General features: G+C 40.0%; 1 protein-coding gene across 1 annotated transcript in view; it reads left to right on the top strand.

The window, feature by feature from the left end:
- TTLL5 (tubulin tyrosine ligase like 5) overlaps positions 1–25,637 on the top strand; it is a 305,298-nt gene that overhangs the window by 81,657 nt on the left and 198,004 nt on the right. The window contains exons 12-14 of the mRNA XM_042781014.1: positions 13,650–13,731; positions 15,422–15,483; positions 16,575–16,669. Of these exons, the coding sequence (XP_042636948.1) occupies positions 13,650–13,731; positions 15,422–15,483; positions 16,575–16,669 (239 nt within the window). The remainder of the gene's footprint in view (positions 1–13,649; positions 13,732–15,421; positions 15,484–16,574; positions 16,670–25,637) is intronic.

The raw sequence follows: 25,637 nt of genomic DNA, 5'->3' as shown, positions 1-25,637 counted from the left end.
AGACATTGTGATGTTGTTGTATTTAGATCTTTGTTACCTGTTTGTAAAGAGCAGCTAAGGGTGAGTCAGGTTCATCTTAGTGGTTGTTTATCATAGGCCCATTGGTGGAGAAGGAGGTGGTGACTCTCAGTAAGTGAAGCTGCAAGAAATGTGTGTGTAATTGTGTCGTATGGGGACTGTTGTTGTTTCCTACTTAGACAAAAATAGCAATTGAATAACCATCAAAAAAGTAAAAGCCAATGGACAAAAAGAAACCATGTAATCATACCGGAACAGTAGCTAAAAAAGAGAAAAGGGAAAAAAATAAAAACCAAACAAAACAAAGAATACCACAATATCTGGAGAAAGGGCAGTAAGAGGAAAAAAATGTAGAAAAGGAGAATATTGAAGAAAAAATGTGAAAATTGAGAAAAGAAAAACAAGAACATGATTATCCACAAGAAAGAAAAAACAAAATTGGAACCTGGATCAGGGAAAAGGAAAAAAGCTGAAAACTAGAACCTGGGAAGGGAAGGATAAAAAATGTAATAAAAAGGACGAAAGTAATAATAGTAGTAGTAGTTTTAAATCAGAGAAAAACAAACTAAAAAACAGAACAAAGAAAAAGAAAAAATATCTGGACAGGGCGGGGCAGGGCACCCAGGCTCTGTTGGAGCACACAGACTGGGATGAATTCCTGCCAGCCTAGAAGGTAGGTGGGAGTGAGGGATGGCCACACCTCCATTCACCAAGAGGGTGTGAGATACAAGAGTAACCAAGGGAATGTCGCACCTTTCCAGTAGTCCGTGGGTCTGAAATGTCCTTGCAGTTCCCAGCAAGCGGATTCTGTTCTTAAGTCCCTGGAATCTGGGAGAACACTGTCAGTTTAAATATCCACGATGGTCAAGTTGCTTGTAAACATTCAAAATGGATGTGCCCTCTGGCCTGGCAAAAGTCTACAGCTCAGCTCGCTTTCCTCTTCGCTTCTTCACCTTTTACTCCCCAGCCACCAGAGCAGTCCTTCATGCAGTCCCTGGCTAGCAGGGCTGATTTTTAGGTTAATTCTTAGGTCTTACCACTACTTGGCACTCTCCAAGCTGCTTGTGCCATCAGGATTGCTGCCAGACCTCAGCTCTGTCTGTCTCCTTTTTTGGTGTATTCATGCAAATTCTTCTGCTAGTTGGAGTTTAGTTCACTTCTATATCCTTCCCTTCAAAGTCCCGGGGTCCAGGATTATCTTCTGTATCTGTGTTAATTGGTTCCCCTTTTCTTTGTTAAAGAGACTGCACAAGTCTTTCTGCCTATTCCACTATCTTACCGGAACTCCCATCTTCTTTGGATGCTTCCTGCATCATTCAATATTTTCCCCATGGAATCTTTGAATATTGCAACCCGATGCTTAAATTTTTTCCTCAGTTCTTTCAGGTTGAGACATGTTGAGTATGTTCTTCCCTTTTGTTTTTCCAACTCCAGGTCTTTGCACATTTTGTTATAGTGATTGGCTTTGTCTGCTCGAGCTGCCCTTTGAAATCTTCCATTCAGCTCTTTTATCTTGTCATTTCTTCCATTTACTTTAGCTACTGTCCATTCAAGGGCAAGTTTCAGAGTCTCTCCTGACATCCATTTTGGTCTTTTCTTCTTTTCTCTTTTTAATGACCTCTTGGCTTTCTTCATGGATGATGTTCTTGATCTAATCCCACAATTCTTCTGGTTTTCAGTCATTGGTGTTCAGTGCATCAAATCTATTGTTTAGATGGTCTCTAAATTCAGGAGGGATATTTTCAAGATCATATTTTGGCTCTCGTGGACTTGTTTTAATTGTCTTCAACTTCAAGTTGAACTTACATATGAGCAGTTGATGGTCTATTCCACAATCAGCTTCTGGCCTGATTTTGGCTGAATATATTGAGCTTTTCCATCTCCTCTTGTCACAGATGTAGTCAGTCTCATTCCTATGTACTCCTTCTGGTGAAGTCCATGTATGTAGCCGTTTGTGTTGTTGAAAAAAGGTATTTGCAATGAATATGTCGTTGGTCACAGCACTTATTGATGGCAACAACACATCTTGATGGCACGTTTGGTCAGTTTCCGACTGCAGAAGTTGATAAAAATCTTCAATTTCTTCTTTGGCTTTGGTGGTTGGTGCATAAATTTGAATAAGAGTCATATTAACTGGTCTTCCTTGTGGGTGTATGTATATTATCCTATCACTGACAGTATTGTACTTCAGGACAGATCTTGAAACATCTCTTGTGATGATGAATGCCACGCCATTCCTCTTTTAATTGTTCTTCCCAGCATTGTAGATCATATGGTTGGCTGATTCAAAATGGCCAAAACTGGTCCATTTCAGCTCACTAATGCTTAGGACATCGATCTTTATGCTTTTTATTTAATTTTTGACAGCTTCCAATTTTCCTAGATTCATATTTCGTACATTCCATGTTCCTATAATAATGAGGGAGTTCTGGTAGCATAGTGCCTAAGGCACTTGACTGCTAACCAGAAGGCTGATGGTTCAAACCCACCAGCCACTCCTTGGAAGGAAGGTTGGGCACTCTACTTCCGTAGTGATACTGCCTTGGAAATCCAAGGAGGGGTCGCTATAATTTGGGTCCAACTCCATGACACATAAGAACAGCAACAACAACATTATTAATGAATGTTTGCAGCTGTTTCTCCTCAATTTGAATTGTGCCACGCCAGCAAATAGAGGTCTTGAAAGCTTTACTCTATCCATATCAATAAGGTTGGTCCTACTCTGATGATGCAGCTCTTTCCTAGTTGTATTTTGAAAGCCTTTTGACCTAAGGGGCTTATCCTCCTGCATTGTATTGGATAATGTTTCTGGGCTATTCACAAAGTTGGGCAGTAATGTATCAGACAGTGTTTCTCTGCTATTCATATGGTTTCCCTAGCCAATTCTTTGAGAAGTAGGTGGCCTCTTCCTTTTTCCTAGTCTGTCTCAATCTGTAAGCTGCACTGGAACTTGTGTACCCTGTGCAACCCTGCCAGCATGTGAAACACTGGTGGCACAGCCTGAAGCCTCATGGCAACTTGCAAGCCACAATCATACGACAAACTGACAGGTTTGTCTTGCTTAGCTGTTCGAAACCTCTCTGTCCTCACCTTACCTGGATGCCTGGGTGCTGCTCTGCTTTATTGTCCCTCTGGCTTCTCTTTCTCCCATTTCCTGGCTGGTGGGGGTGGCGCCTGGGTCCCTCCCTTCTCTTACCTGGATATCTGGCTGCTACTGGTGTATACATATACCTGCACTGGATTTGGGAGCTCTGGTAGCATAGTGCCTAGGACACTTGACTGCTAACTAGAAGGCTGGTGGTTCAAACCCACCAGCAACTCCTTGGAAGGAAGGTTGGGCAATCTATTTCCATAGTGATACTATCTCAGAAACCCAAGAAGGGGTCGCTATGAGTTGGGTCCAAGACAGCGACCCGTAACAACAACAGCACTGGCTTTGGTTTGGTAAGGGCCAAATAGCTCTTAGAATTATTGCAGACTGTTTGAGGATAAAGAGAGGGGTTTAAAAATAAAAGTTTCTTTTCTACATCTGGTTGACTCTTATGTGAGGGTAAATTTTTAGCAGTCTTTGGGAGTTCTAGTGGCATAGTGCCGAAAGCATTTGACTGCTAACCAGAGGCTGGTAGTTCAAACCCACTAGACATTCCTCAGATGAAGACTGGGCCATCTACTTGCTTAGAGATACCGCCTCGGAAACCCAAGGAGGGGTCGCTATGAGTCGAATAGACTTGATGGCAGTGAGCTTTTTATTGTTTGTTAAAAAAATCTTTGTTTCTGAAATAGTTAATCACAAAAGTATTTCTGAATGTTTCCTTTTTTACTTCTTGTTATTACCTGGTTGCGTTTTGGAAGCTGAGGAATTTCATGGACTTAATGGCAATAGTATATTCTGGTGTGAAATAAGCTGTGACTTTCTTTCACTTTATGAAATACCCCCTAAGTTCATGGGTCTCTGTCCCCCGTCACTGCTCGTGTTCAGTTTTCATAAAACGAATGCATCTGGAGTTTCTTAAGTTGTTGACTATCCCATTGGCTTTTTGTGGTTCTAATTCCACTTCCTGTCAGTCCTGGGATTTTGTGCGCATCAGGCATGATTTTGTATACGTGTGTATATTTGTGTGAGCCTCTTTGCCTTCCACCCACTCCTTTTCTCCCTTGGGGTTTAAGTTACAAGAAAAAAGCTGTTTTTTCTTTTCTTTTTTTTTGGTCCCCATTTGTTTTAGAGTAAACAGGAATTGAGAGTTTCCCAGAAGATTTTGGCTTAAACAGCCTTGGTGCTTTCAGGGGCAGCTAGTAAGCTAGTGGTCCAAAGATGGGCTTCCCTGTGTTCTTTGAGTTGTTTCTCCCCTTCCATCTCATGGTTCCACTCTGCCGGTAGCATACCGTTGCTATCTATGTCTTTCTGTCCTGTGAGTCTTTCCTACTCTACTGCCTGTAGTACCTACCTATGTTTCTAGGTACCATCAATGTTTCCATTCATTTGTTTATTGATGCATTTAACTTTTTTTAAGTTCCTGCTGTGTGCAAGGTGTGGTTTAGTCTTTCAGCCATGCATTGCTACCAAGAGTTTGTGCCTCTCAAAAGGCTGGTATATACATATGCCTGCACTCTATTATTAATGTTTAAATGTTGAATTAGGAACCTTCACACACTGCCTGAAGCATAACCATTTCATCATTTTTCACAGACTTCTGCATTTGGAAAGGACCTCAGAGAATAATTAGTGTAGTTGAAGAAGTGGAGAGAAAACCTTTGCTCTAGCTTGTAGAGCTAGTGAGTGAAAGAACTCAGATGAGAACTAGCCTTCAGATATCTGTCTATAAAGCACTTAGCTTGGAGAAAAAGGGTGGGATGATTTTGGCAATCGAGTCATCTTGAACATAGGACTCTCGGATCAGAATTTGATGCCAATGAAGCAGATTTTTGACAATCTAAGTTTGTATTGCTTTCCAAGATTATAGAAATACATGGCTTTAATGGCATATCAAATGTGTGCTTACACAGCAGGCTTTTAAATATGCTTGGGAAATTGGCACTGTGAGATAACTGGCTATGAGAACAGCTTTTTTGACCAGTTGAAGAAAAACTGATCTAAAAACAACAGGATGTTAGTTGTCCTTTAAAGATGTTGCTGCTGACAGTGGTTCTATGTATGTGTTAGAAGATGGCTGAAGTGACAGGATGTGACTTCCATTGTTTCCAGCCTGGGCTCATGTGGAGCAGTTGTGGTGCCACCTGTGGAATTGATCAGGCTGGTGCCGTTTAGATCAGAGACCAGTGGCATCTTTGCTCAGGACCAAACCTTGCCTGATTCCTTTCTCTCTGTTGAGTGAATGCTGGTTTGGCTGCCTGTTGCTGCTGTTCTTGACTGTTTCACAGGCGAGCTGTTGAAGGGAGAGAGCCCGTCAATATTTGTTGAGGGAATAAAAGTTTGCAGCACACGTTCTCCAGTAATATAAACCACTTGGCCAGCAAAACAATAATGAAAGTCATCAATCTTTTCACTTTTTGCACTTGTTTCCTTTCCTGGTTTACCCCATGCTCCTATTAGATGAAAAGGGACATTTACTGTAGAAAGAACGTAATGTAGGAAGTACCAACTGTGTGTCAAGCACTTTTCATTGGTTATTTAGTCCTCTCAACAATTTTGTTGATAATTATTACCCATATTTTATAGACAAGAGAAAAAGGATTCAGAAAAGGTCAATCGTTTGCACTAGGTCATGCAGCTGATAAATGGCAAAACCAGGTGTGGAAGCCAGATCACCCTGGCTTTCTCCGTCCACATACAGACAAGGTCTGATGAAGCTGGCCGTTTGGGGCATGCTCCATATTTGGGATTCACCCTCAGCTCACCTATAACTAGATCTCAGAAAACATGACATCATTCTTTCTAGCAGATGAGGCTTAAAAAGGACACTCTTTCTGTTATGTTTTACGGTACCTAGTCCTAGATAATCCTTTGAAATCTACCTTTACATTTGGTGACCAGGCCATAGGATTTATTGGACTAATTATCAAATTGGCTCTGGGCTTTTTTTTTTTTAAAGCTCATTTTCCTGAGGGATCTTGGTCTGCATTTTTCCAAATTCTCCTTCTGGACCCTAGATAAGACTTCCTTCTTAGCTTTTCAGCTCAAATTCAATGCCAAGGTAAAAAGAATTTCCTCTCTAAGATAACATTTGAGTGACAGTGGGTACTGGCTAATGTCAGCACTTTTTTTTCATTGCCTCGGGAATACAGCTTCAGCGGTGACTTTATTTCTGGGAAGAGTTAGTGGATTGATCCCAGAATCAGTGGTGTGGCCTGCTTAGTAATCTCTTAGGCCTTGGATGAATTATTATTTTCTCTATCAAAATTTTTTTCCTGCTGACTTTTATCAGATTTGTTCTTAACATGTCCTTCATGTATAACATTCTTAATGAGCATTTCTCTTATGTTCTTTATGATTGGTGGTTTGATAACTATTTCAAGTCTTATTGTCAAGTTTATTTGGGGGGCAGTAGTTGAAAATTATTTGGTTTTAAAAATTATACAGTATTTTTCAGTAAAATCTTTCTCTTTTCTTTTTTTAATTTCAGTATTTTTGTTTGTTTGCTTGTTCAGTCCTATGTGCTAGGTATGGTGCAAGTTGCTTGGTGCAAAACAATGACTGAGGCATGGTCCCTGCCCTCCAGTGTTGGGGAGGGCAGATGTGAAATGATAAACGACAGTACGGGTAGTAACTCATGTGTTAGGGGGATGTGTGAGCATTACAAGCTATGCTTAGGGAGCCAAGAAAGCCATGTCTAGCAGAGGGAACGTGATATGCACAATATAGTGTCATGACAGGACATGGCACTTTTTGGAATGGTCAGAAGTTGAGTGTGACTGGTTGTGTCTTACAGGAGATAAGATTATGGTGGTAGATTGGGGCCAGATGATAAAGGGCTGACAAGTTGAAATTCATAGTGGAGGTGACAGATGGCTACTGGAAGTTACTGAGCAGAGGAGCAATGGGATGATTATTATCATTTTCTTTAACTTTTATTATGCTGTAACTGACAATTTGGGAATGACAGAATTACAACACAGGGAATAATGTATAATATCACTAGACCTGACTAAATTTAAATCCTCATCCATGTCCATTGCTGGGCCAATTCCTTGACTGTCTCTATCTGACCATTAGATTTGTGTTTTATAAAGATAATTCTGATGGCCATGTAGAGATTGGGCTATAGCGTGGGGAGGCTAGTGGTAGGTAAAGACTTGTGCTAGGGGAATGACTCAGAAGTTTAGAGATATGCACTTATACTATATATTTAACATGTGATCCAGCAATTCCACTCACAGGTTATTTACCCAAGGGAAGAGAAACCGTATGTTCACACACCTGGATGTGAATGCTTATAGCAGCTTTATTCATAATTACCAAAAGCTGGAAACAACTTAAATGTCCATCAGCTATTGGATGGATAAACAAACTGTGGTATGTCTATCTGTGTAAGGGAATAGTACAACTCAGCATTACAAAGGCATGAACTGCTACGAGTACACACACCTGCATAGATATATCTCAAAAGCATAATGCTAAGTCGAAGAAGCCAGTCTGAGAAGGTTACACACTGGATTATCCCATTTATTTGACTTTCTGGAAAAGATAAAAATCATATTGGTAGGTTGCCTAGGGAGTGAGGATTGACTGCAGAGGGGTACGAGGGAACATCATTAATGGAATTGTTTTATATCTTGATTGTAATGGTGGTCATATAATTATACGCATTTGTCAATTCACTAAACTGTATAACAGGGTGAATTTTATTGTACATAAATTGTACCTCAATAAACCTATCTTAAAACCAAAAACAATGACAGATAAAACAGCACAGATGAACCTCAACAGCATACTAAATGAAAGAAACCAGACTTCAAAAGAGTATATACTATATGCTTCCATTTCTATGAAATTCTAGAATAGGCAAGACAAATCTGTGGTAAAATAAATAAGAATTGTGGTTGTCTGGAGGTAGGAGGGGTTGGCTTTTGCCAGGAAGGAACACAAGGGACCATTCTGAAGTAATGGAAATGTGTGTCTTGATAGTGTGGATTACATGGATTATGCAGTTATACCATAAATTGTACATCATAAGACTAATCCATTTCACTATATGTAAATTATACCTTAAAAAGGATAGAGGAAAGAGAATGGATTAAAGAGAAAGGGAGAAAAAGAAATCTGATGATGTGTGTTAGATTTGGGAGGTGGGAATAAGAATATTGCTGGCTTTGGAGACTGGTGGATGGGTTGCTATTTTCCAAGAATAAGAGGAAGCCACCAAGTTTTGGGAGAGATAACAAGTATTGGTTTCAGTTTCAGTATCTGTGGGATATCCTAGTGAAGGTGTCTAGAAGGTGATCGGAATTATGATTTTGGTGTCCAGGAGACACTTGACTAAAGATACAGATTTGAATGTCGTCATCATAATACTAATTGCAGCCACGAGAATACGTGAGATCACCCATGAAGAGAGTAGAATTCAGAAGGAAAGAGACTTGAGGGTGCCACCATGAGCAAACCTGCCAGTGAGTAGCTGGGCAGAAGAGAAGGAGTGAAAGAAGGAGAGGAAGGAGGAGGAGAGTCTGAGGAGAGCAGTGTCCTGGAACTCAAAGGAGGAGAAAGTTTCAATAAGCAAGGGGTGGTCAACAGTTCAGATGCTTGGGCTTAGTAGTAAGGCCATCTTCAGTGAGCATAGTGAATCGAGCCAAGGATTAAAGAGTGGGAGCAGAAGCAAATTCTTATGGGTTAGGGAGTGTATAGATTTTAAGAAAGTTAAGAGCTAAGTGTTGATTGCTTTTTCAAGAAGATGCATTACAAAAATAGGGAGATGATCGTGCTAGTATAACTAGGAGGTGGAGTCAAACCTTTTACCACTCACTGGTATAATTTTCAAATTTGTTGTGGTTTGGCTGAGGGCTGAAGAAAGTGCTATTTCTTACCAAGAAAATTGTCTTGGAGAAATGTTATTGGATAAGGCGATAGCAACAGTCCTTCAAAAATACTTGCTTTTCTGTCATGATGGCAGCTCTGGTGGTATAGTGCCTAAGGCATTCGACTGCTAACTAGAAGGCTGGAGGTTCAAGCCATTCCTTGGAAGGAAGGTTGGGCAATCTACTTCTGTAGTAATACCACCTCGGAAACCCGAGGAGGGGTCTCTATGAGTCGGATCCTACTCAACAGCAGTGAGTTTGGGGTTTTTTTTTTTTTGTACTGTCATGATAAAGACAACCCAGAGGGACCAAGAGAGAGGCACCGGGGCCCAGGAATAGTCAAACTTGGAAAAGCCTACCTTGTTTTCACCCAAGTGATAGTGAAAGGACTATCATCCTGGGTACTGAAGATTCGAAATTCTCTACACTGCTTTTGTGTTAAAATCACAATATCAGAAGGTGAGAAAGTTTAATATTCTTAGGACAACCTACTCTTTTTGACTTACCTTTTAAAATCTTTAATATACACAGAAAAGACCAATCATAAGTTTTTGTCGTTGTTCTTGTTAGGTGCCATTAAGTCAGTTGCGACTCACAGTGGTCATGTGCAGTAGAACGAAACACCTCCCGGTTCTGCGCCATCTTTGTAATTGTTGCTGTGCTTGAATCCATCACTGTTGGTATGCTTGAGCCACTGAGTCAATCCATCTTGATGTGGATCTTCCTCTTTTTCACCAACCCTGTACTTTATCAAGCATGATACCCATCTGCAGGGACTGGTCCCTTCTGATAACATGTCCAGAGTACATGAGTCTCACCATCCTCGCTTCTAAGAAGTATTCTGGTTGTACCTCTTCCAAGACAGATTTGTTTATTCTTCTGGCAATCCATGGTATATTCAGTATTCTTCACCAACACCATGATTCAACTGCATCAGTTCTTCACTCTTCCTTATTCTTTGAGGCAATTGAAAATAACTATGGCTTGGATTAGGTGCATCTTAGTCCTTAAAGTGACGTCTTTGCTCTTTAGCACTCTAGAGAGGTCTTTTGCAGTAGATTTGCCCAGTGCAACAGATTGTTTGATTTCTTGACTGCCTGCTTCCATGGGCATTGATTATGAATCCAAGTACAGTGAAATCCTTGACAACCTCCATATTTTCTCCCTTTATCATGATGCTGCTTATGGTCTAGTTTGAGGATTTTTGTTTTCTTTATATTGAGATGTAATCCATACTGAATGCTGGAGTCTGACCTTCCTCAGCAAATGCTTTAAGTCCTCTTCTCTTTCAGCAAGCAAGGTTGTGCTATCTACATATTGCAGGATTTAATGAGTCTTCTTCCAACCTGATGCCACTTTCTTGTTCATATAGTCCAGCTTTTTGGATTATTTGCTCAGCATACAGATTGAATAAATAATGAAAAGATACAACTCAGACTCACGCTGTTACTGGTATTAAATCATTCATTATCTCCTCGTTTTGTTCGAATAACTGCCTTTTGGTGTGTATTCAGGTTCTTCATGAGTACATAAGTTTAGAGGATCATTGTAAGGACTTGACTAACTTGCCAGTGACCCAAATTGAATTTCCTTAGCTGATCTTTTCACCTCATTCCTCTGCTCCAACTCCAGCCCCTTAAATGTAGGATTGCAGTATGTTGTAGTGCTAGACACACGAATGTTTCTTCTTCCACTCTTAAGTATTAGTAGAGCCAAGCCCTGGCACATGTGTACAGATGTAGTTAGATTTGAGACTTGATTTTGTAGTTGGGGCCCACTCCACAGAGATTGTTTAGTTAGCCTGGACATATTTTATTCACCAGAGTAAAAATTAAGTTGGGACTGTGTTTTGGATATCTGGTGCCACTCTAACAGAAATACCAAAAGTGAATGGCTTCAACAAACAGGGATTTATCTTCTTCCTGTTTTGGAAGCTAGAAGTCTGAGTTCAGAATGCTATCTCTAGGGGTTGGGTGAAGGCCCCTTGACCTTGGGCTTCAGCTCTGCCTCTTGCTCCCAGCCCACTGAAGCTGGAGGCTTCTCTTAACTGAGGCAACTGCTGGCTACTGAGGCTGACAAGCCCAAGGTCAACAAGTAAAATGGCACAGTCCCAAGATTATCAAGCAGACCACTAGTTCAAGTCCAGAAACAGTCCCAAGATCAGCATGGCAGGCCATTCACTGATGACTTGGTCAAATGCAGGATCCAGATGTGCCAGGAAGCTAGAGACCTTTCTCAAAGCATCTTGTTATATAGCAGAAGCAAGCTACATCCCTGAGGCAGCTATTAAGCTGCTCCCAGTAGATTCTACCATGGAGTTCATTACCAGTCTCATCATGGGGAATAACTACATCCAGCTGCCAAGCCACTCAAAACCAGACCCAGCCAAGTTGTCACATAACCTTAACTACCACGGACTGTAAAGGTATTTTCTCTCTTTGGGTCATTTTTTCCCCCTTTACTTCTCGAAGGTGTAGGTTCTCCACCTGTCAATTAAGAATCTTCCAATTCATGTTCTGATATAGGGAAACAGTTAAATAAATGTGCTGATTAAATAATGTGAAGTGTTTAAAAGTGAGTCTCATTGATTGTTATTCTAGATTGTCTTCACTTGGGGCTCATTTGCAGCCTCCTCAACAGGTGCATTAATCAGTATTCCCACCCTCCTCCTCATACTGTTCTTGTGAGTAACCGTGCCACCTTATGAAAGATTTGAATCCTGTGCTTTAGCTTGTAAAAAACGGAAGACACTGTTATTTTTCTTGTATCAGACTCACTTTGTATCCTTTTTCTTATGTAATGATGTAAATTTTGTAACTAGGTTTTTCCCTTTACTTATTTTATTGAGTGCTATCTCCCAAAAGACTTTTCTCTGGTTAGGGAGAGTATATTCTGTGGGATTATTGAAGATTTGATATAATGTTCAGAAGAATGTATGAGGCATAAAAGTTATACGTTTGCTTCCAAAAGAAGATGGGGGAAAGAGCTCCTTACATTTTATAGATAATATGTGATTTTTATATAGTTACATGATTTTTATATAGTTACATGAAGGTGAAGCCCATCTCAAGCTCTTATAATTTATGATGATTTTTGAAAATTAAACAGAATGCTAAATAATTACCATGGATGTCAAGTCATTCATGGAAACTTTTCCCTGGAAGACATTAGAATATGCGTGTCAACTTGAATCTATATTGCATAAATAGGACTTGGGTTACTGAGCATCCTAGGTACTGGAAATCAGTGATTCATAGGGGGTAAAGGAAACCAGAGGATGTGAAGGAGAGCTCAGAGAGAGAAATGATCCCCCAGGTCCCACAATGAATGAATGGCAGAGTTCCAAGGACGATCCAGGTCACTAGATGCCTAGGCTTCTTCCTACTGCCTCATATAACTTCAGATTTCCTGTGTTCTAAAAGAGGCTTTGGGGCCATTTTTTAGAAGGCTACATGTATTCTATGTTGTTAAGGAGATAAGGAAATGAAAAATCATCCTTCTTAAAGTAAAGAGATTTGTTTCAGAATGAATTTCTAGAGAATGCTTGGTTGTGTGTTATAGGTATGAGCTCCAGCAAATGACCTGTGGTCAGTCTGCAGGAAAGGTAGTCTTCTCTGTTGGAGAAGAGGTCTAAAAATTTTATTTGAGAGACAAAAGAGTAGAATGTTTTGGGGTGTGTGGAACTCCTGAGAGTCTGTGTATTTGACATATGTACACTAAGGAGGCCTCCTGAGCTGCTGGGATTTCTGTAGAGAGCTCATCATAATATTAAGAGTGATATTGGTCACCAGAGACTCTGAAGTTAACCTCTTATCCCTGAATTTGTTAAATAAAACAAGGCATTCTGGGAGAAAGGCTGTTGTGGTTCTCATTTTGCTTCCTACAACAGACAGGAAGCTAGAGGGAGGGAAACAGTGAAGAATCCAGAAGCCATGGAAACTTGATTTCCAGCTCCCTCCCCTCTTTAATAATATTAATTGTGCAAGATGGCTTGTCACTGTCCTCCTTCTCTGCGACCACTGGCTTCCCCCTTTCTCTTCTGTCTCTCTGTCTCTGTTGAGCCAGGGTATTTTATTTTCTGTCTTCAAATGGAAATTGAAACCATAGGAGAGGAGAAAGAATGAATATACTGTACCCTTAGGTGTCTTCTTGACCTAGGTTGCAAAAGCAAGGTCTGGGTTTGGGAAAATTGTGATGGAGGGGTCCAAGAGAGCTGCCTCTGCTTTTCTGTTTTCAGAGTGGGGAGGGGAGGTTGGGGAATAATGGGGAGAACAATCCAGATAAGCCCAAAGCAGCACTGAAATAGGATGTGCTGACTTCATTCCTTTTCCCAACATTTTTAACCCCTAAGTACAGAGGAATCATGCCTGTGAACTCTTGTAGCATCACCTTGTCCGCTGTGTAGAACTCTAGAACATCAAGAATATTGATGTTCAACAGTGATGAAAAGAGTGGAATTTTATAGCATTGTTTTCTTATCACCCCTGAAACCTTAACTTCTCCAGAATTTGAAAGAGTCTCTGCTTCTACTTCCACTTACTGCTTATACACAGCAAATGTGTAGGCCTCTAATAGGAAATGGTGAGATTAACTCTCCCAGATCTTTCTTAGACTGGGACATGGAAAATGATCCTGTGTATTGTGATGTGTTGTATTTCCAGAACTCTATGGATTTGATGTGCTCATAGATTCTACTCTGAAGCCATGGTTGTTGGAAGTAAATCTCTCTCCTTCTTTGGCCTGGTAAGTCACTTTCATCTACTTTGATCTAGTATAGACCTTCAAAGAGTCACACTAAAACACTTCTTAGGGGTTCACGTCTCTTGTACTAGATCTTTTTCCCCCTAGTTCATAGATATGACAAGAATGTCTAAATTTGGATAGGGTGCTTATGGTATGTTGTCGAAGTCTAAATGGCAAGGACGGATCTCTTGTCTTCTTAGTCAGTTTGTAATATATGGTTACTGTCCACTGGGCTTCTAAGGGATGATTCTTACATTCATTTTTATTCCCAGTTTCATGTTTTTAAACTTTGTAGGTCTTTTGCTAAGGCTTAAAGAAATACATAAGGTATTATTTTCCTTTATTACCAAAGGTATCCATACATGCTGTGAAGGTATAGCATTGATAACATTGGAGTTTTTGCCCTGCCCATATCCTGGTATCCATCCAAGATTAAAGTATAAAAATTTCAAACAATATTTTAAAAAAATGTTCCCAACCAGCCTATTGTTTAGAGGAAGGAATAGAACCTATTTCTTAATAACAGAGAAGATCTGCTTACATTCACAGCTACAGCCAGAATTTCTATTAGCTATGTACTTTTCTAAACAGAGAAGCCTGGAGATTTATGCCAAAGACCACCCAGCTACTAAATTTTTAAGGATGAGAGATGTTGGCAAAATGCCATGTAATCAAATCAAGACAGATGGACAACTTTATGGGGTGGGAGTTTGACTTAACTACCTCAATAAAAGAGTAAAGCAAGGTATTACCGATGCTTCAGACATTATGTATGCTACACTTCCATCAAGTCATCCTTTTGCAGATTGCTCAGGAAGGTGCACTGTACAGTGAAATATGTGAGAGCTAGAACTTGATGGGACTGTCTTGTTTTTCCAGGCCTTGCAAGTTTCCCACCTTTGACAGGATGCAGTCTTACCACTTTTCTGTCACTTGTTTTAGTGGAAAATATTCCCTGACAGGCTTCCACGTTCACAGGCACAGCTTTCACGTTTTACCGTGCAGTGTTAGAGATCTCCAGAATGATGCATGGGCTCCAGCAGCCAGAGTGGTCTGGTTCGTGGGGGAACAGCTCAACCTAGGTGCCAGGGTGGGCAGTCAGTGCCAGAGGGAGGCTTCTGTCCGGGTTGTTTCTGTCTCTTTGTGGACCCCTACTGGGTCGTCTGTGATGTTTTAGTATTACTTGTAGTTTTTTTGCCCTCATTTGCAAGCCTAAGAAGATTGAAGTAGAACAGAAAATGTAGCTTTATAAAAGAAGAAGTAGACAAAGTTTCTTTCCTTGTATGTGAATTTGATTCGACTGTTGCAGCAGTGAAAGATAATTTGAGTGACAAGCACTCTCATAAAAGAGCACATTAAAAGTCTGAACTTCTGAAGTCCGTAGTGATAATGAAGCAGTGTTTGGACTTGGGCAAAACTGAATTGCACAAGACCTTCCGGAAAAGAAATATGCCAGGAAATCCCTGCCTTAGTGCTGTGCTTGCCTTGTAGAGGACACCTTAAACACTCACTCGGCTTTATTTCTAGTCTATTTACCTGTGTGTATCTTTTCCTTTTCCATGGATTTGAAATGGTTTATGTGTTCCTTCTCATGCATGTTTGGAAACCCCTCTCTAGTCCAGCCTGTTAGGAAGCAGCTAGTCTGTTAACCTACAATATTATCATTTACTCTCTTACTCTGTTCTGTTAGTGACACACCTCTGGACCTCAAGATTAAAGCCAGTATGATTTCAGATATGTTCACTGTTGTAGGTGAGTAGCATGTTTTTGGAACTCCACTTACATCAATGCTAACCAGAGCATCAGTTTTGTCCTGCTCTGTAGGCGTTGCCAACTGGCAGCTCCTGAGCCATGCTGAATGTTTTGTATTGAAAAATGGTATTTTCAGGGAAGCATTTATATGTTTCTACTCTTGGCTCCATCCTGTCCTGAGGCTGAATCACAACTAAGGCTGAGACCTGGGGCACAGGAATTAGAAGCTGAGGAATAGAATTAAGCAAAGGTCTGGAGAAAGTATATTTTCCTTCAAGCAGAGAAAGTGAAACTCACTGAAGAAGCCTTGTTATAAAGGAGACTGGCTACATTTCTGCTAGACAGTCTCACTGGTCTCAACATTGGTCTGATCCCTTCTGTAGTAGTTATAGCTGGAGCAGCCCAAGGAAGAAATCCCTTTTTGAGCAGATAAGCCAAAACTTTGAGATGAGCAGTCAGGTGGGTATGTTGTGGGGTTGGTTGGTTTGTTGTTTTTTAAAGAACATTAAAAATAACTCATGAAATATGTTTGAGATGAACTAGTACTTGGTGTACCAGCAAATGCTGTACAGTTTATTTAGCTTCTCCGTTTTCCCTTGGATGAGAATCTGCATCTTTTTAGGAAGTAAATGAAAACAGCACAAGTCTAGATTCTTGAGCCAGAGGCCATCTACAAAGCCTCCTTAGAAACTTGCGTTTAGAGAGCCCCATCAGCAATCCCAGAAGTGGAGCATGCGTCAGGATAAGACCCCTCACTCACTACAGGATTCTCCCAGGAAAAACGTTATTTTCTAGTCACCATCTGGGAAGCCACTTTAACATAACTCAATTTTACTAAGCACTGTGTATGTTAAAATAGTGGTTTGTACTCTGAAGTTCACTCACATTCTAGATCTCTTTTCCAATCAGAAGTGCATTTCAGCCAGCAGCCAGTGAGGCTGACTGACCCACACATTTTCCTTTCTTGTTGCTGGATCTCTGTGATGTGTATGACACTGACACTGAGTTTCTGCATCTGCAGAAAAGGTGCAGTGAAACCTGCTAATTTCTTAGAGAATGGCAGGTTTTAATGTTGCTTCTCCTACATTCAGGATTTGTGTGCCAAGATCCTGGCCAGAGGGCATCAAGCCGGCCAATTTACCCCACCTTTGAGACTTCCAGGAGAAACCCTTTTCAGAAGCCTCAGGTAAGCAAGTTCAGCAGCACAGAGCCCACTGGAGGCTTCATTGGGAAATGGCAGCTGCGGAAATGAGCCCGCTGAGGGTGACCACCACTGGGCACAGGGGACTCGGGATCCGTGGGGACGGGAGGCGCTTCTGTCCGGCTGTGGCTGGTAGCTTATGCTCTCCGTGCTTCCCAGCAGACCTACTCTCTGCGTTTGTTTCTCTTTTTTTCTCTGGGCTTCTTTTTCCATCGTCTTTCCTTTTTTCCTTTCTTTCTTTTTAAAAGCCACCCATTTCTACCCCTCAGATTGATCTGCTCATAAACAAGGCACAGAGGAGGCACTTACTAATTCTTGGCCATCAGCCCATTACATTGCTTTTGATCTTCAGGCTAGCTTCAGAAGATGCTCCATTGCAGTAGTATCTTCTCTACAAGGAATTCTCTTCACAGGGACCCTCACTGGGCATGAGGTTGTAGAGGGGAAATGAGATAAATGCCTGAAGAAAAGTACACATGTCTGACACCTCGATTGATCAAGCACTGCTCCCCTGTATTTTTGTTCGATTTGAGCCAACCAGCTAATCGTTCTAGCTACTCATTCCTTCATCTCATCATTCCCTGCCTGTCTGGACTCTGCTAGTTTCCACTCTTTTTTCTTTTCCCGTAAAGATTTCTTCTCTAAAAGACCCATCCATCTCCCTCCTTGCTTCCAATCTGGATCGATTACCTCGCCTGCTCAGAAGTTTTGGAGATCTTTCTTTTCAGTCCATCCTACTGTGTCATGACCTTTCCTTTTCATTTCAACATATTTCACTTCTTGTTTTGCATCCATTGGCTTGTTGCTTCAAAATCCTTCAATTCTCCTCTGCTAGACTGTAAGCTCTTTGAAATCCCACAGTTTCTTCTTCTCCCCCTCCCTCACCCTTTCACTTCCTTCCTGCTCCTTTTTCCCTACACCGGCCTCCTCAGGCTCCTCCTCTTCCTCTTGCTTGCTCATCTCATTTAGAGTCAGTGCTATTTCTGTCTGACAAACTCATACACTATTATTTATTCAGGTAACTTTTCGGTAGAACAGGATTTGCAAAGTCAGTGTAGAGACTGCAGGCAGGTAATGTAAATAGGTAAATAAATAAATATAAATAATAAATGGGTAAATAGGGTGAGGTGTAATACCGCTAAGAGTAGTGTGACAGGTGAACTGGAGAGTGCCTGCCTCCTGTAACGGTTCACTCATGTGCATCGTTGCTGTGTGTGAGTGTGGACTAAGTGTTGTCAGATCTCGCCGTTGTCAAGGGAAACAAGAAATCTGATATTTAAATGTTGGTAACTTTTTTCTTTTTCATTTTTGCAGGCCAAACACGATGTGTCTTTGGGCTGGATTCAGTCTTTGGGCTGTCAACCTGTGGCCCCTTATTCTAGAATTACTCCCTAATTAGTGTTGAGATGTGAAACAAGGTGTACTCTATTTTAAGGGTATGATCTTGGATTAGAAGTAAAACTAGGCAACAGGGTTATACTTGATCAGTGCATCTTCACAAATAGAAGAGTTCTTTAATTTTTTAATAAGAAAAAGTAGAGGATTAGCCTAGGTATACTGGGAAAACTTAATTTAGGCAGCCATACTCCTTTGCAAATTGTTTCCTGCAGCATCTGTGACATGAGCAGTCCTCTCAACCTCTCATCTAAAGGACTGTGTTTCTGTGCTGCTTTAACACTGTCTTTGCCAGGTTTTACTCAAGGGGTAGCTGATGTCAGTCTTAGATGAACCAATCCCTTTTCTTAGCCTGCCTGTCAGTTTTTATTGGTGACTTTTTGCAAGTTGTGGGGAATCTATTCAATATTTGTTTTGCTAACTGGTAGGTAATGGTGTGACTTCATCTATAAGTAGCCTACAGAACACTTATTTAAAGGCTAAAGAAACTGTGGGTTAGTTATATGTATTGTGTGAACCAGATTTGTCAGATGGAGTAGTTAGTGAACTTCACAATCTTCAGGATCCAGTAATAAGCTTGTGCTCTCAGGGGTAAGAAGATGAAGCGGGAATACATACCATAGGAGAATGCGTTAACCTTCGAGCCACAAAGTGTAGAGCCCTTGCTTTGTCTCTGCTTCCAAAAAAAAAAACACCAAACCCACTGCCATCGAGTCAATTCTGACTTGTAGAGACCTTATAGGACAGAGTAGAACTGCCCCATACGGTTTCTTAGGCTGTAAATCTATACAGAAGCAGACTGCCTCATCTTTCTCACATGGAGTGGCTGGCAGGTTCAGATCACCAGCCTTTTGATTAGCAGCAAGAATGCTTTTAACCACTGTGCCACCAGAGCTCCCGATCCTTGCATAGAGATCATGCTTTCCTTTTTTATATCACAGATGTAAGGAATGGCAAGTATAAGCATGTTAGGAGAAGATAAGTCTTTATTCCATTTTTCTGTCTTTTATAGCATCCAGAATCTGCACAGTTTTACCCATCAGACCCCAAGCAGGTAAGTTCTGGATTATTTGCAGACTTCATTCAAATTTTATTTCCACTCCTCAAAGAGAAAACCTCTTTTAAGTTGTATTTAGCCTTTTGCAGTCCATATTCTGTGTACCTGCATTTTACACAGTTTGAGAACATAAAGTAGTGTAAGTGGAGATGAATGGAGGTCTTCTTGGCTATAGAATTGAAGAGTAGAGAATCCACCAGGAGCTGGTGGATTCTCTTCCTGTTTGTGGGTATCCTGTGGAGGCACGTGAATCTGAGCAATGAGCAGAGCTTAAGGACATAGCTGTTTCTTTGACCAGAATATTCCAGAAAGGAAATACTGCAGTTCACAAATGACCTTTATCGGGTTCAAATGTCTTACGAAATGTACCACTGTCAGCAGCTTATTATTAAAAACAGTTTCACACTGGGTATTAGGCTGTCATTGTGTTTCCTAATAGATGACATTTTTATACATAGTGATTTGTGGTTTTATGGATCTTAGGAACTCTGCCATCATTAGTATCTCCAATGCTACCTTTAAGATAAAGACAAGAGTATTTTATCTTTCTCTGAATGATCAACATTTGTTCCCTTACTGATCTTGATAGCAATATTCAAGATGAACTGTCACTTTCTTCTACACGGATCTCCTTTTCAGTATCTTTTTGAAACTCTAGGGCCTTTGCTGATTTGGTATGAAGGATGTAGATATTCATGTACGTAAGTGTGTCTTGCAGCTATTATTTCTTTCAGAAGAGCTCAAATGTGTTCATTGTGGTATTTGTACTCTCTGATACAGTTCCTGGTAAGCTTGGCACCTTGAATTGTAGTTTTCTTAACTACTGTTTCTGATAAAGTGACTTGTATGGTTTATATGAATCCAAGAAATTTAAAAAGAAAAAAAAATGACTCACTGGTGGACTGGTTTTGGATTTGGTAGCTGGTTAATGTGGTTCTGTAACTGGCGCTTTGGTGTTTAGCTGATTGGATTTGAGATTCTGTAGTACTGAGTGTTTTATGCAAGTACCTGATGTGTGCTAGCTGCTATCCACAGCAAAAAAAAAAAAAAAGGCAAGGCTGTTGACTTCAAAAAGCTTACATTCTAAATACCTCTTGAACTAATCTGCTTAAGGAGAAAATTAAAAGTGCTATTTCCTAGCCTTTTGAATTTGAATCTGAGAAAGTGTCTTGGATATGCAGTTCGAATCTTCATTTTCCTTTATCCATCTTCATTCTGTTACATCTAGCTGCATTGCTTGAATTTCATGGGTTGCAGTACCCTGGCTGGAGAACAAGGCCTGTTTCTGGTAGTTACGTATTTGAAAACTGCTTATGTGACACCAAGCCTTTCTGGCTTTAGCCAGCCAGCTTTATACCCGTTAAAATTCTTTGACTCTCAGTGCTCTTTGCAGAATTCTGCTTTGTCAATGTCTCTTAATGAAGCCCTCTCAACTCCACAGTAGTCAAGATACACTTCATCAGAGCGAAGGAAAATAGGAAAAAAATTCACTGCTCTGATCATTTAGACTGCGGTGTAACATTTTCTTCCTCATTGTGTCAGATTGTGAAGTTACTTGGTTTATTGCCTATTGTCAACCCTTTCTTTTTTAATCATCATCTCTCTGTACATTTCTCCCTTTCCTTGAATATCTGTGGTCTAAATCCCCACTCTCCCACTGTCAGTGTTCCAAGGCTGGCAACATATTATAGAAAGAAAATGGACTTTAGAGTCAGATGAACCTGTGTTCAGATTACAGCTCTGCCAAATATACCATACTTTTATGAAAATAACACTTGTTATAAATTTTTTGCCAACCAGTGTGTCGTGCCCTCTCATGCAACGAAATATTTCTATAAGGGCACTGTGCTATTTTTTTTTACAGCAACTTGTAAAAAAAATTATAATTAGCATAACATGCTTACAAAAATACCTGGGGGGGGGGCACAGTTGGGGAGAAATACCTTATGACACGCATTGTGTAAAAATACAATAATTGTTAGATCTTGGGCAAGTTCCTTTATCTCTCTGAGGTCCAGTTCCCACATCTGTCAGTTGAGTATAATAACAGATATGTGGAGTCAATGGTGAGAAAGAAATAAAATCAGTAGGATGTTTTGGATGGTACTGGACACACGTTCCCCCTTCTGAGTCTTGTCCTGGTTTTTCTTTCCCCATTGTTGGTGTCTGATACTAGTTTGTTATTCATCTGTCTGTAGTCCTGTTTTTCACATTTGCTGTCATCTACAGGCTTCACTGCTGTGGTGTTAATTTCTCTTCCTAGACATTAATGAAGATTCTGAGTAATACCTGATCAATACTCATTCCTGAAATCCCTTCTTAACTTCATTTACTGCTGTTTATCTTATCTTACAGGTTTTCTTTTTTTACAGTTTGTTTTTGTCACAGTATATGTTCATTATATCATGGCACTATACCTGATTAGAATAAAATGTAGCATCAGAATTTTAGAAAATTTTTTCAAATGCTTCTCTGAAACCCAAAGGCATTAAATATATTTGCTGTACTTTGCCCTTTTTTTTTTAAATCTTAAAAATCAACATTTTAAAGTATGTTTTAAAATAAAGAAGTTTCCATAGTACTTCTTTTCATGAGCCCATTAAGCTCTAAATGTTTATGGATTTTTTCTTTTAATATCTGTTCCATTGTTTTACTAGGAATTCGAGTTAGATTTAACCAGACGGTAACCACCAGCAGCAAACTTCTTACATTTTTGAAGATCGGTACCTCATTTGTTTTTTTTTCTAATCCTCTGGTACCCCCTCACTTCTTCATCATTTTTCAAACATGGTTGTAAAGTGGTTTGGGTAAGTGTTTTTGTTTTAAAAACCAGTTCCCTCAATAACAAGATGCATGTCTCTCAGACCTGCTGACTTATGTTTGTTCCAAATTTCCAGATGTTGCATATTTCTTTCTTACTGTAACACAAGCCTACTTACTTACTTACTTTTTTCTTTCTTTTCATTTTCTAACTTCACAGTGTATTTCAGGTTGTCTTTATAGCTAAACCTTCTCCATTAGCCATTTTTTTGGTCAGTTTCACCAAGATTTAGTGATATATGATCTTTTTTTTGCTTATTTTCTTTCATTTTGCTTTTTAAACCTGATTCTTCCTTGTATTTTCTGGGTGGCAATATGTGTCACATGAAAGTTGAGCCATTTACAGTTTGTTATTAAAGCAGAATTTCAGAGTTTGTGAAACCAGACACCACACTCATTGCCATTGAGTTGATTCTGACTCGTAGAGACCCTACAGGACAGAGTGGAACTGCCTCATAGTGTTTCCAAGGCTGTAAATCTTTACAGAAGCAGACTGCCTCACCTTTCTCCCCATGAGTGGCTGGTGGGTTCAAACCTCTGACCTTTTGATTAGCAGGTAGATGCCTTAACCACTGTGCCACCAGAGCTCCTTCTGAGGGGGGATGGGTGGTTATTTGTATCTCCCTTTCTTGTCTCCGTATTTTCACATTTGCAGTCAGTTCTTTCCTAGCAATAAGGGTTAGGTATATAAAGCTTTCTCTTCTCAGTGGATCTCTGAATCATGAGGTTGTACTAATGATAAAATAACATCTTTGATCTATGTTGCATGGCAGAATTCTTACCTCAACAGTAATTTGGCAGTTTAAAGTTTGTCTGAGCACCTGACACTTTAAATCTTGTGTCATCTAGTCAGAAGCAGTGGTTCTGTTTAAACGCAGAGAAGCTTCATTTGCTTAGTGCATTTAGGCAACCTATTTGAATATGTGGATTTATTATAACTACCACCTAGAAAATGTAGCTAATATACCCCAAATGGAAACCACAGAATGGCTTGTCCTTGATTTTGCTGCCTCGATGGACTTTCAAATCAGTCTCATTGTTCTTTGCTTTGCTTTCAATCTCCTTGGCATTCATAAGCATTTCTGTTTTTTTTTTTTTTTTCCTGTTCTAATCTTTTCTCTGGTTCTCTCCCTTTTCTCTCACTTGTGTCTGTAATTCAGGTCATATCCCTTTTTGGCTTACTTCAGTACCGAATGTTGGTGGGATTCAACCAGTGATCTGGGACTCATATGAGTACACTTTTCTATCATGACTGAACCAGTACAGCAGATATTGCATGATTTTTAAAAATTACTTTTTAATTTTTAAAATCTCAGGTTTATTGAAAAGACTCAAACTCAGAACTCACTGCTGTCAAGTCCAACCTGACTCATAGTGACCCCTCTTTGGATTTTGAAAGTGTATCAGATATCACTACAGAAGTAGATTGCCCTACCTTCCTTCCGAGGAGTGGCTAGTGCGTTTGAACAGCTAGCCTTCTGGTTAGCAGTCAAATGCCTTAGGCACTACGCCACCAGAGCTCCTATTGTAAAGACCCCATAAGCAAAATATTTCTTTCTCCTCTTACATATTCTAGTGATTTCCCCCAAAACACAGGAACCTGGTTGGATTTCAAAGAGGCATTTGAGATACCTCAGCCTCAGTAGCTACAGCTTTTCACATCTCTCTCCATCACAGCCTTCTTACTAGTTTAGATTAAAATGAACACGTGAAGAGATTAGAGGAGTTCCTAACCGCATTGAAGAGATTAGAGGAGTTCCTAACCACATTTTTTTCCCTTGGGGTGACATTGACCTTTTCTTTTCTCTCTATAGCTGTGGCAATAGAAAGAGTATTGCCATCAGCACATGAGAGCTAACAGCTGGGACTGGAGACACCGGGTGCTCCTCCTTTGTTTTGCTTGCATTCATCTGATAAGCACCACTACCCTTCAGCCCCTTCCTTTGTCAAACTTCCCAAGTACCCCAGCCAGGAGCCTCTGCTAGAAACCCCACATGCCCCCAGACAGTCAGCATCTGTGCACACAGTAGCTAGAGTTAGAGTGGGCTGTTAGTAACAGAAGAATGGTTGTGAATGTATAGGGAAGTCCACTCTTTGCTCTTCAAAGAAAGTGCAGAAGTTTGAGAGTTTTATGGTGCTAATTCATTGTTTACCTCTCAACAGGATTAGATTGGTGGAGGGAGGGATAGGTCACATTATGATCTCAGTCTCTGGGAGCCAGGAATCTCATTCCATCATAAAGCAATTCCATCAGGATGAAAGTTAGAGGTGCTCATGAGATATCATTGTGTTCATATTTATTAAAAAATCGAAAAAAACTGACTCACTGCCCTCAAGTAGTTTCCCACTCATAGTGACTCCTCCCTGGGTTTCCAATGAAGTATCTCTATGGGAGTAGTTTGCTCAGTCTGCCTTCTGAGGAGTGGCTAGTGGGTTTGAACCACCAGCCTTCTGGTTAGCAGTCAGATGCCTTAGGCACTACACTACCATGCATTCCTTAGAACTAGTCTACTCGGTAATAACTGTTTCTTAAAAGTATTTTTTATTGTTAAGCTTTTAATATGGATTTTAGTTTATCAACATTTTAAAATAGCATTTTATCTATTCTAAAATACTTAATGCATTTTTTATTTTTGTTTTTATTACTTCATTTAAATGAATGCCTACTTCTTACCCTCTTACATGGTTTGAAGCGACCTTGTAGTACCCTTAAATAGCCTTAGATGAGAAGGCTTCTTGACTATGTAGGATTTACTGCCAGTGGCTTTATGATCAGAGCCAGGCTGTCACATAGGAAGTAGAGAAGTATGTTTAGCAAAAAAATAAATAATATATGACAATGAGAAAACTTCTCAAAGCATCTGTTTAATGACTTTTCCAAATTATACACAAATAAATATCACACTTTAAAGATTACTTTCAATCATTATATTAATTGTATAGATTTTCTTCCAGAGTCCTTAAACTTTCCCTTTGCTTCTCATCTTTTTCCAACACCCACTGTTTCATGTATTCTCAATGACTGAGTTCAATTTTCTCCCAAAATTCTTCTGCATGATAATAATGTTGAGAGAATGAATGGAAAATTCTAACCATGGTTGATCTGTCATCATGTCCGTTCACTTATTTATTTCTTTAACATTTTCTTATTTCCTCCTCCCTACAAAGCACTGTTCTAGATGCTGACGATAGATACTACAGACTAAGCACTACAACAAAACTAGGCAGATTAAACATTCTTACTTTCATGTGAAATTTATATCTGCTGATTTCCTGACTTTTATTTATGTAGATACCTCATCATGGATATCAGAAAATCTATTTTTTACAGCTCCCATGCTAATTTTGAAGATTAGTATGTGTTGTTCTCCCAAGGTAATACATCTCCCACCTTCAAAGATAAAGCCATTATTTTTATTTGTCTATGTGGATATTGCTGAAGGAATCAAAAGCTAGTTACCAAAATATGCCTTTTCATATATGGTCTCCACACAGAGAAAGGTAAACAATAGCTGGCAATGGAGATTTTACTCTTTGATCAAAGTCACTTCCAGAAATCTAGAAAGACTATTTGTACCCATATGAGCTCTGGTAGCATAGTGGCTAAGGCACTTGACTGCTAACCAGAAGGCTGGCGGTTCAAACCCACCAGCCACTCCTTGGAAGGAAGGTTGGGCAATC

Source organism: Orycteropus afer, unplaced genomic scaffold (genome assembly GCF_000298275.1).
Source record: "Orycteropus afer afer isolate SDZICR_OR568_19922 unplaced genomic scaffold, OryAfe1.0 scaffold00079, whole genome shotgun sequence".
Taxonomy (NCBI): Eukaryota; Metazoa; Chordata; class Mammalia; order Tubulidentata; family Orycteropodidae; genus Orycteropus; species Orycteropus afer.
This window is presented reverse-complemented; position numbering and strand designations above follow the sequence as displayed.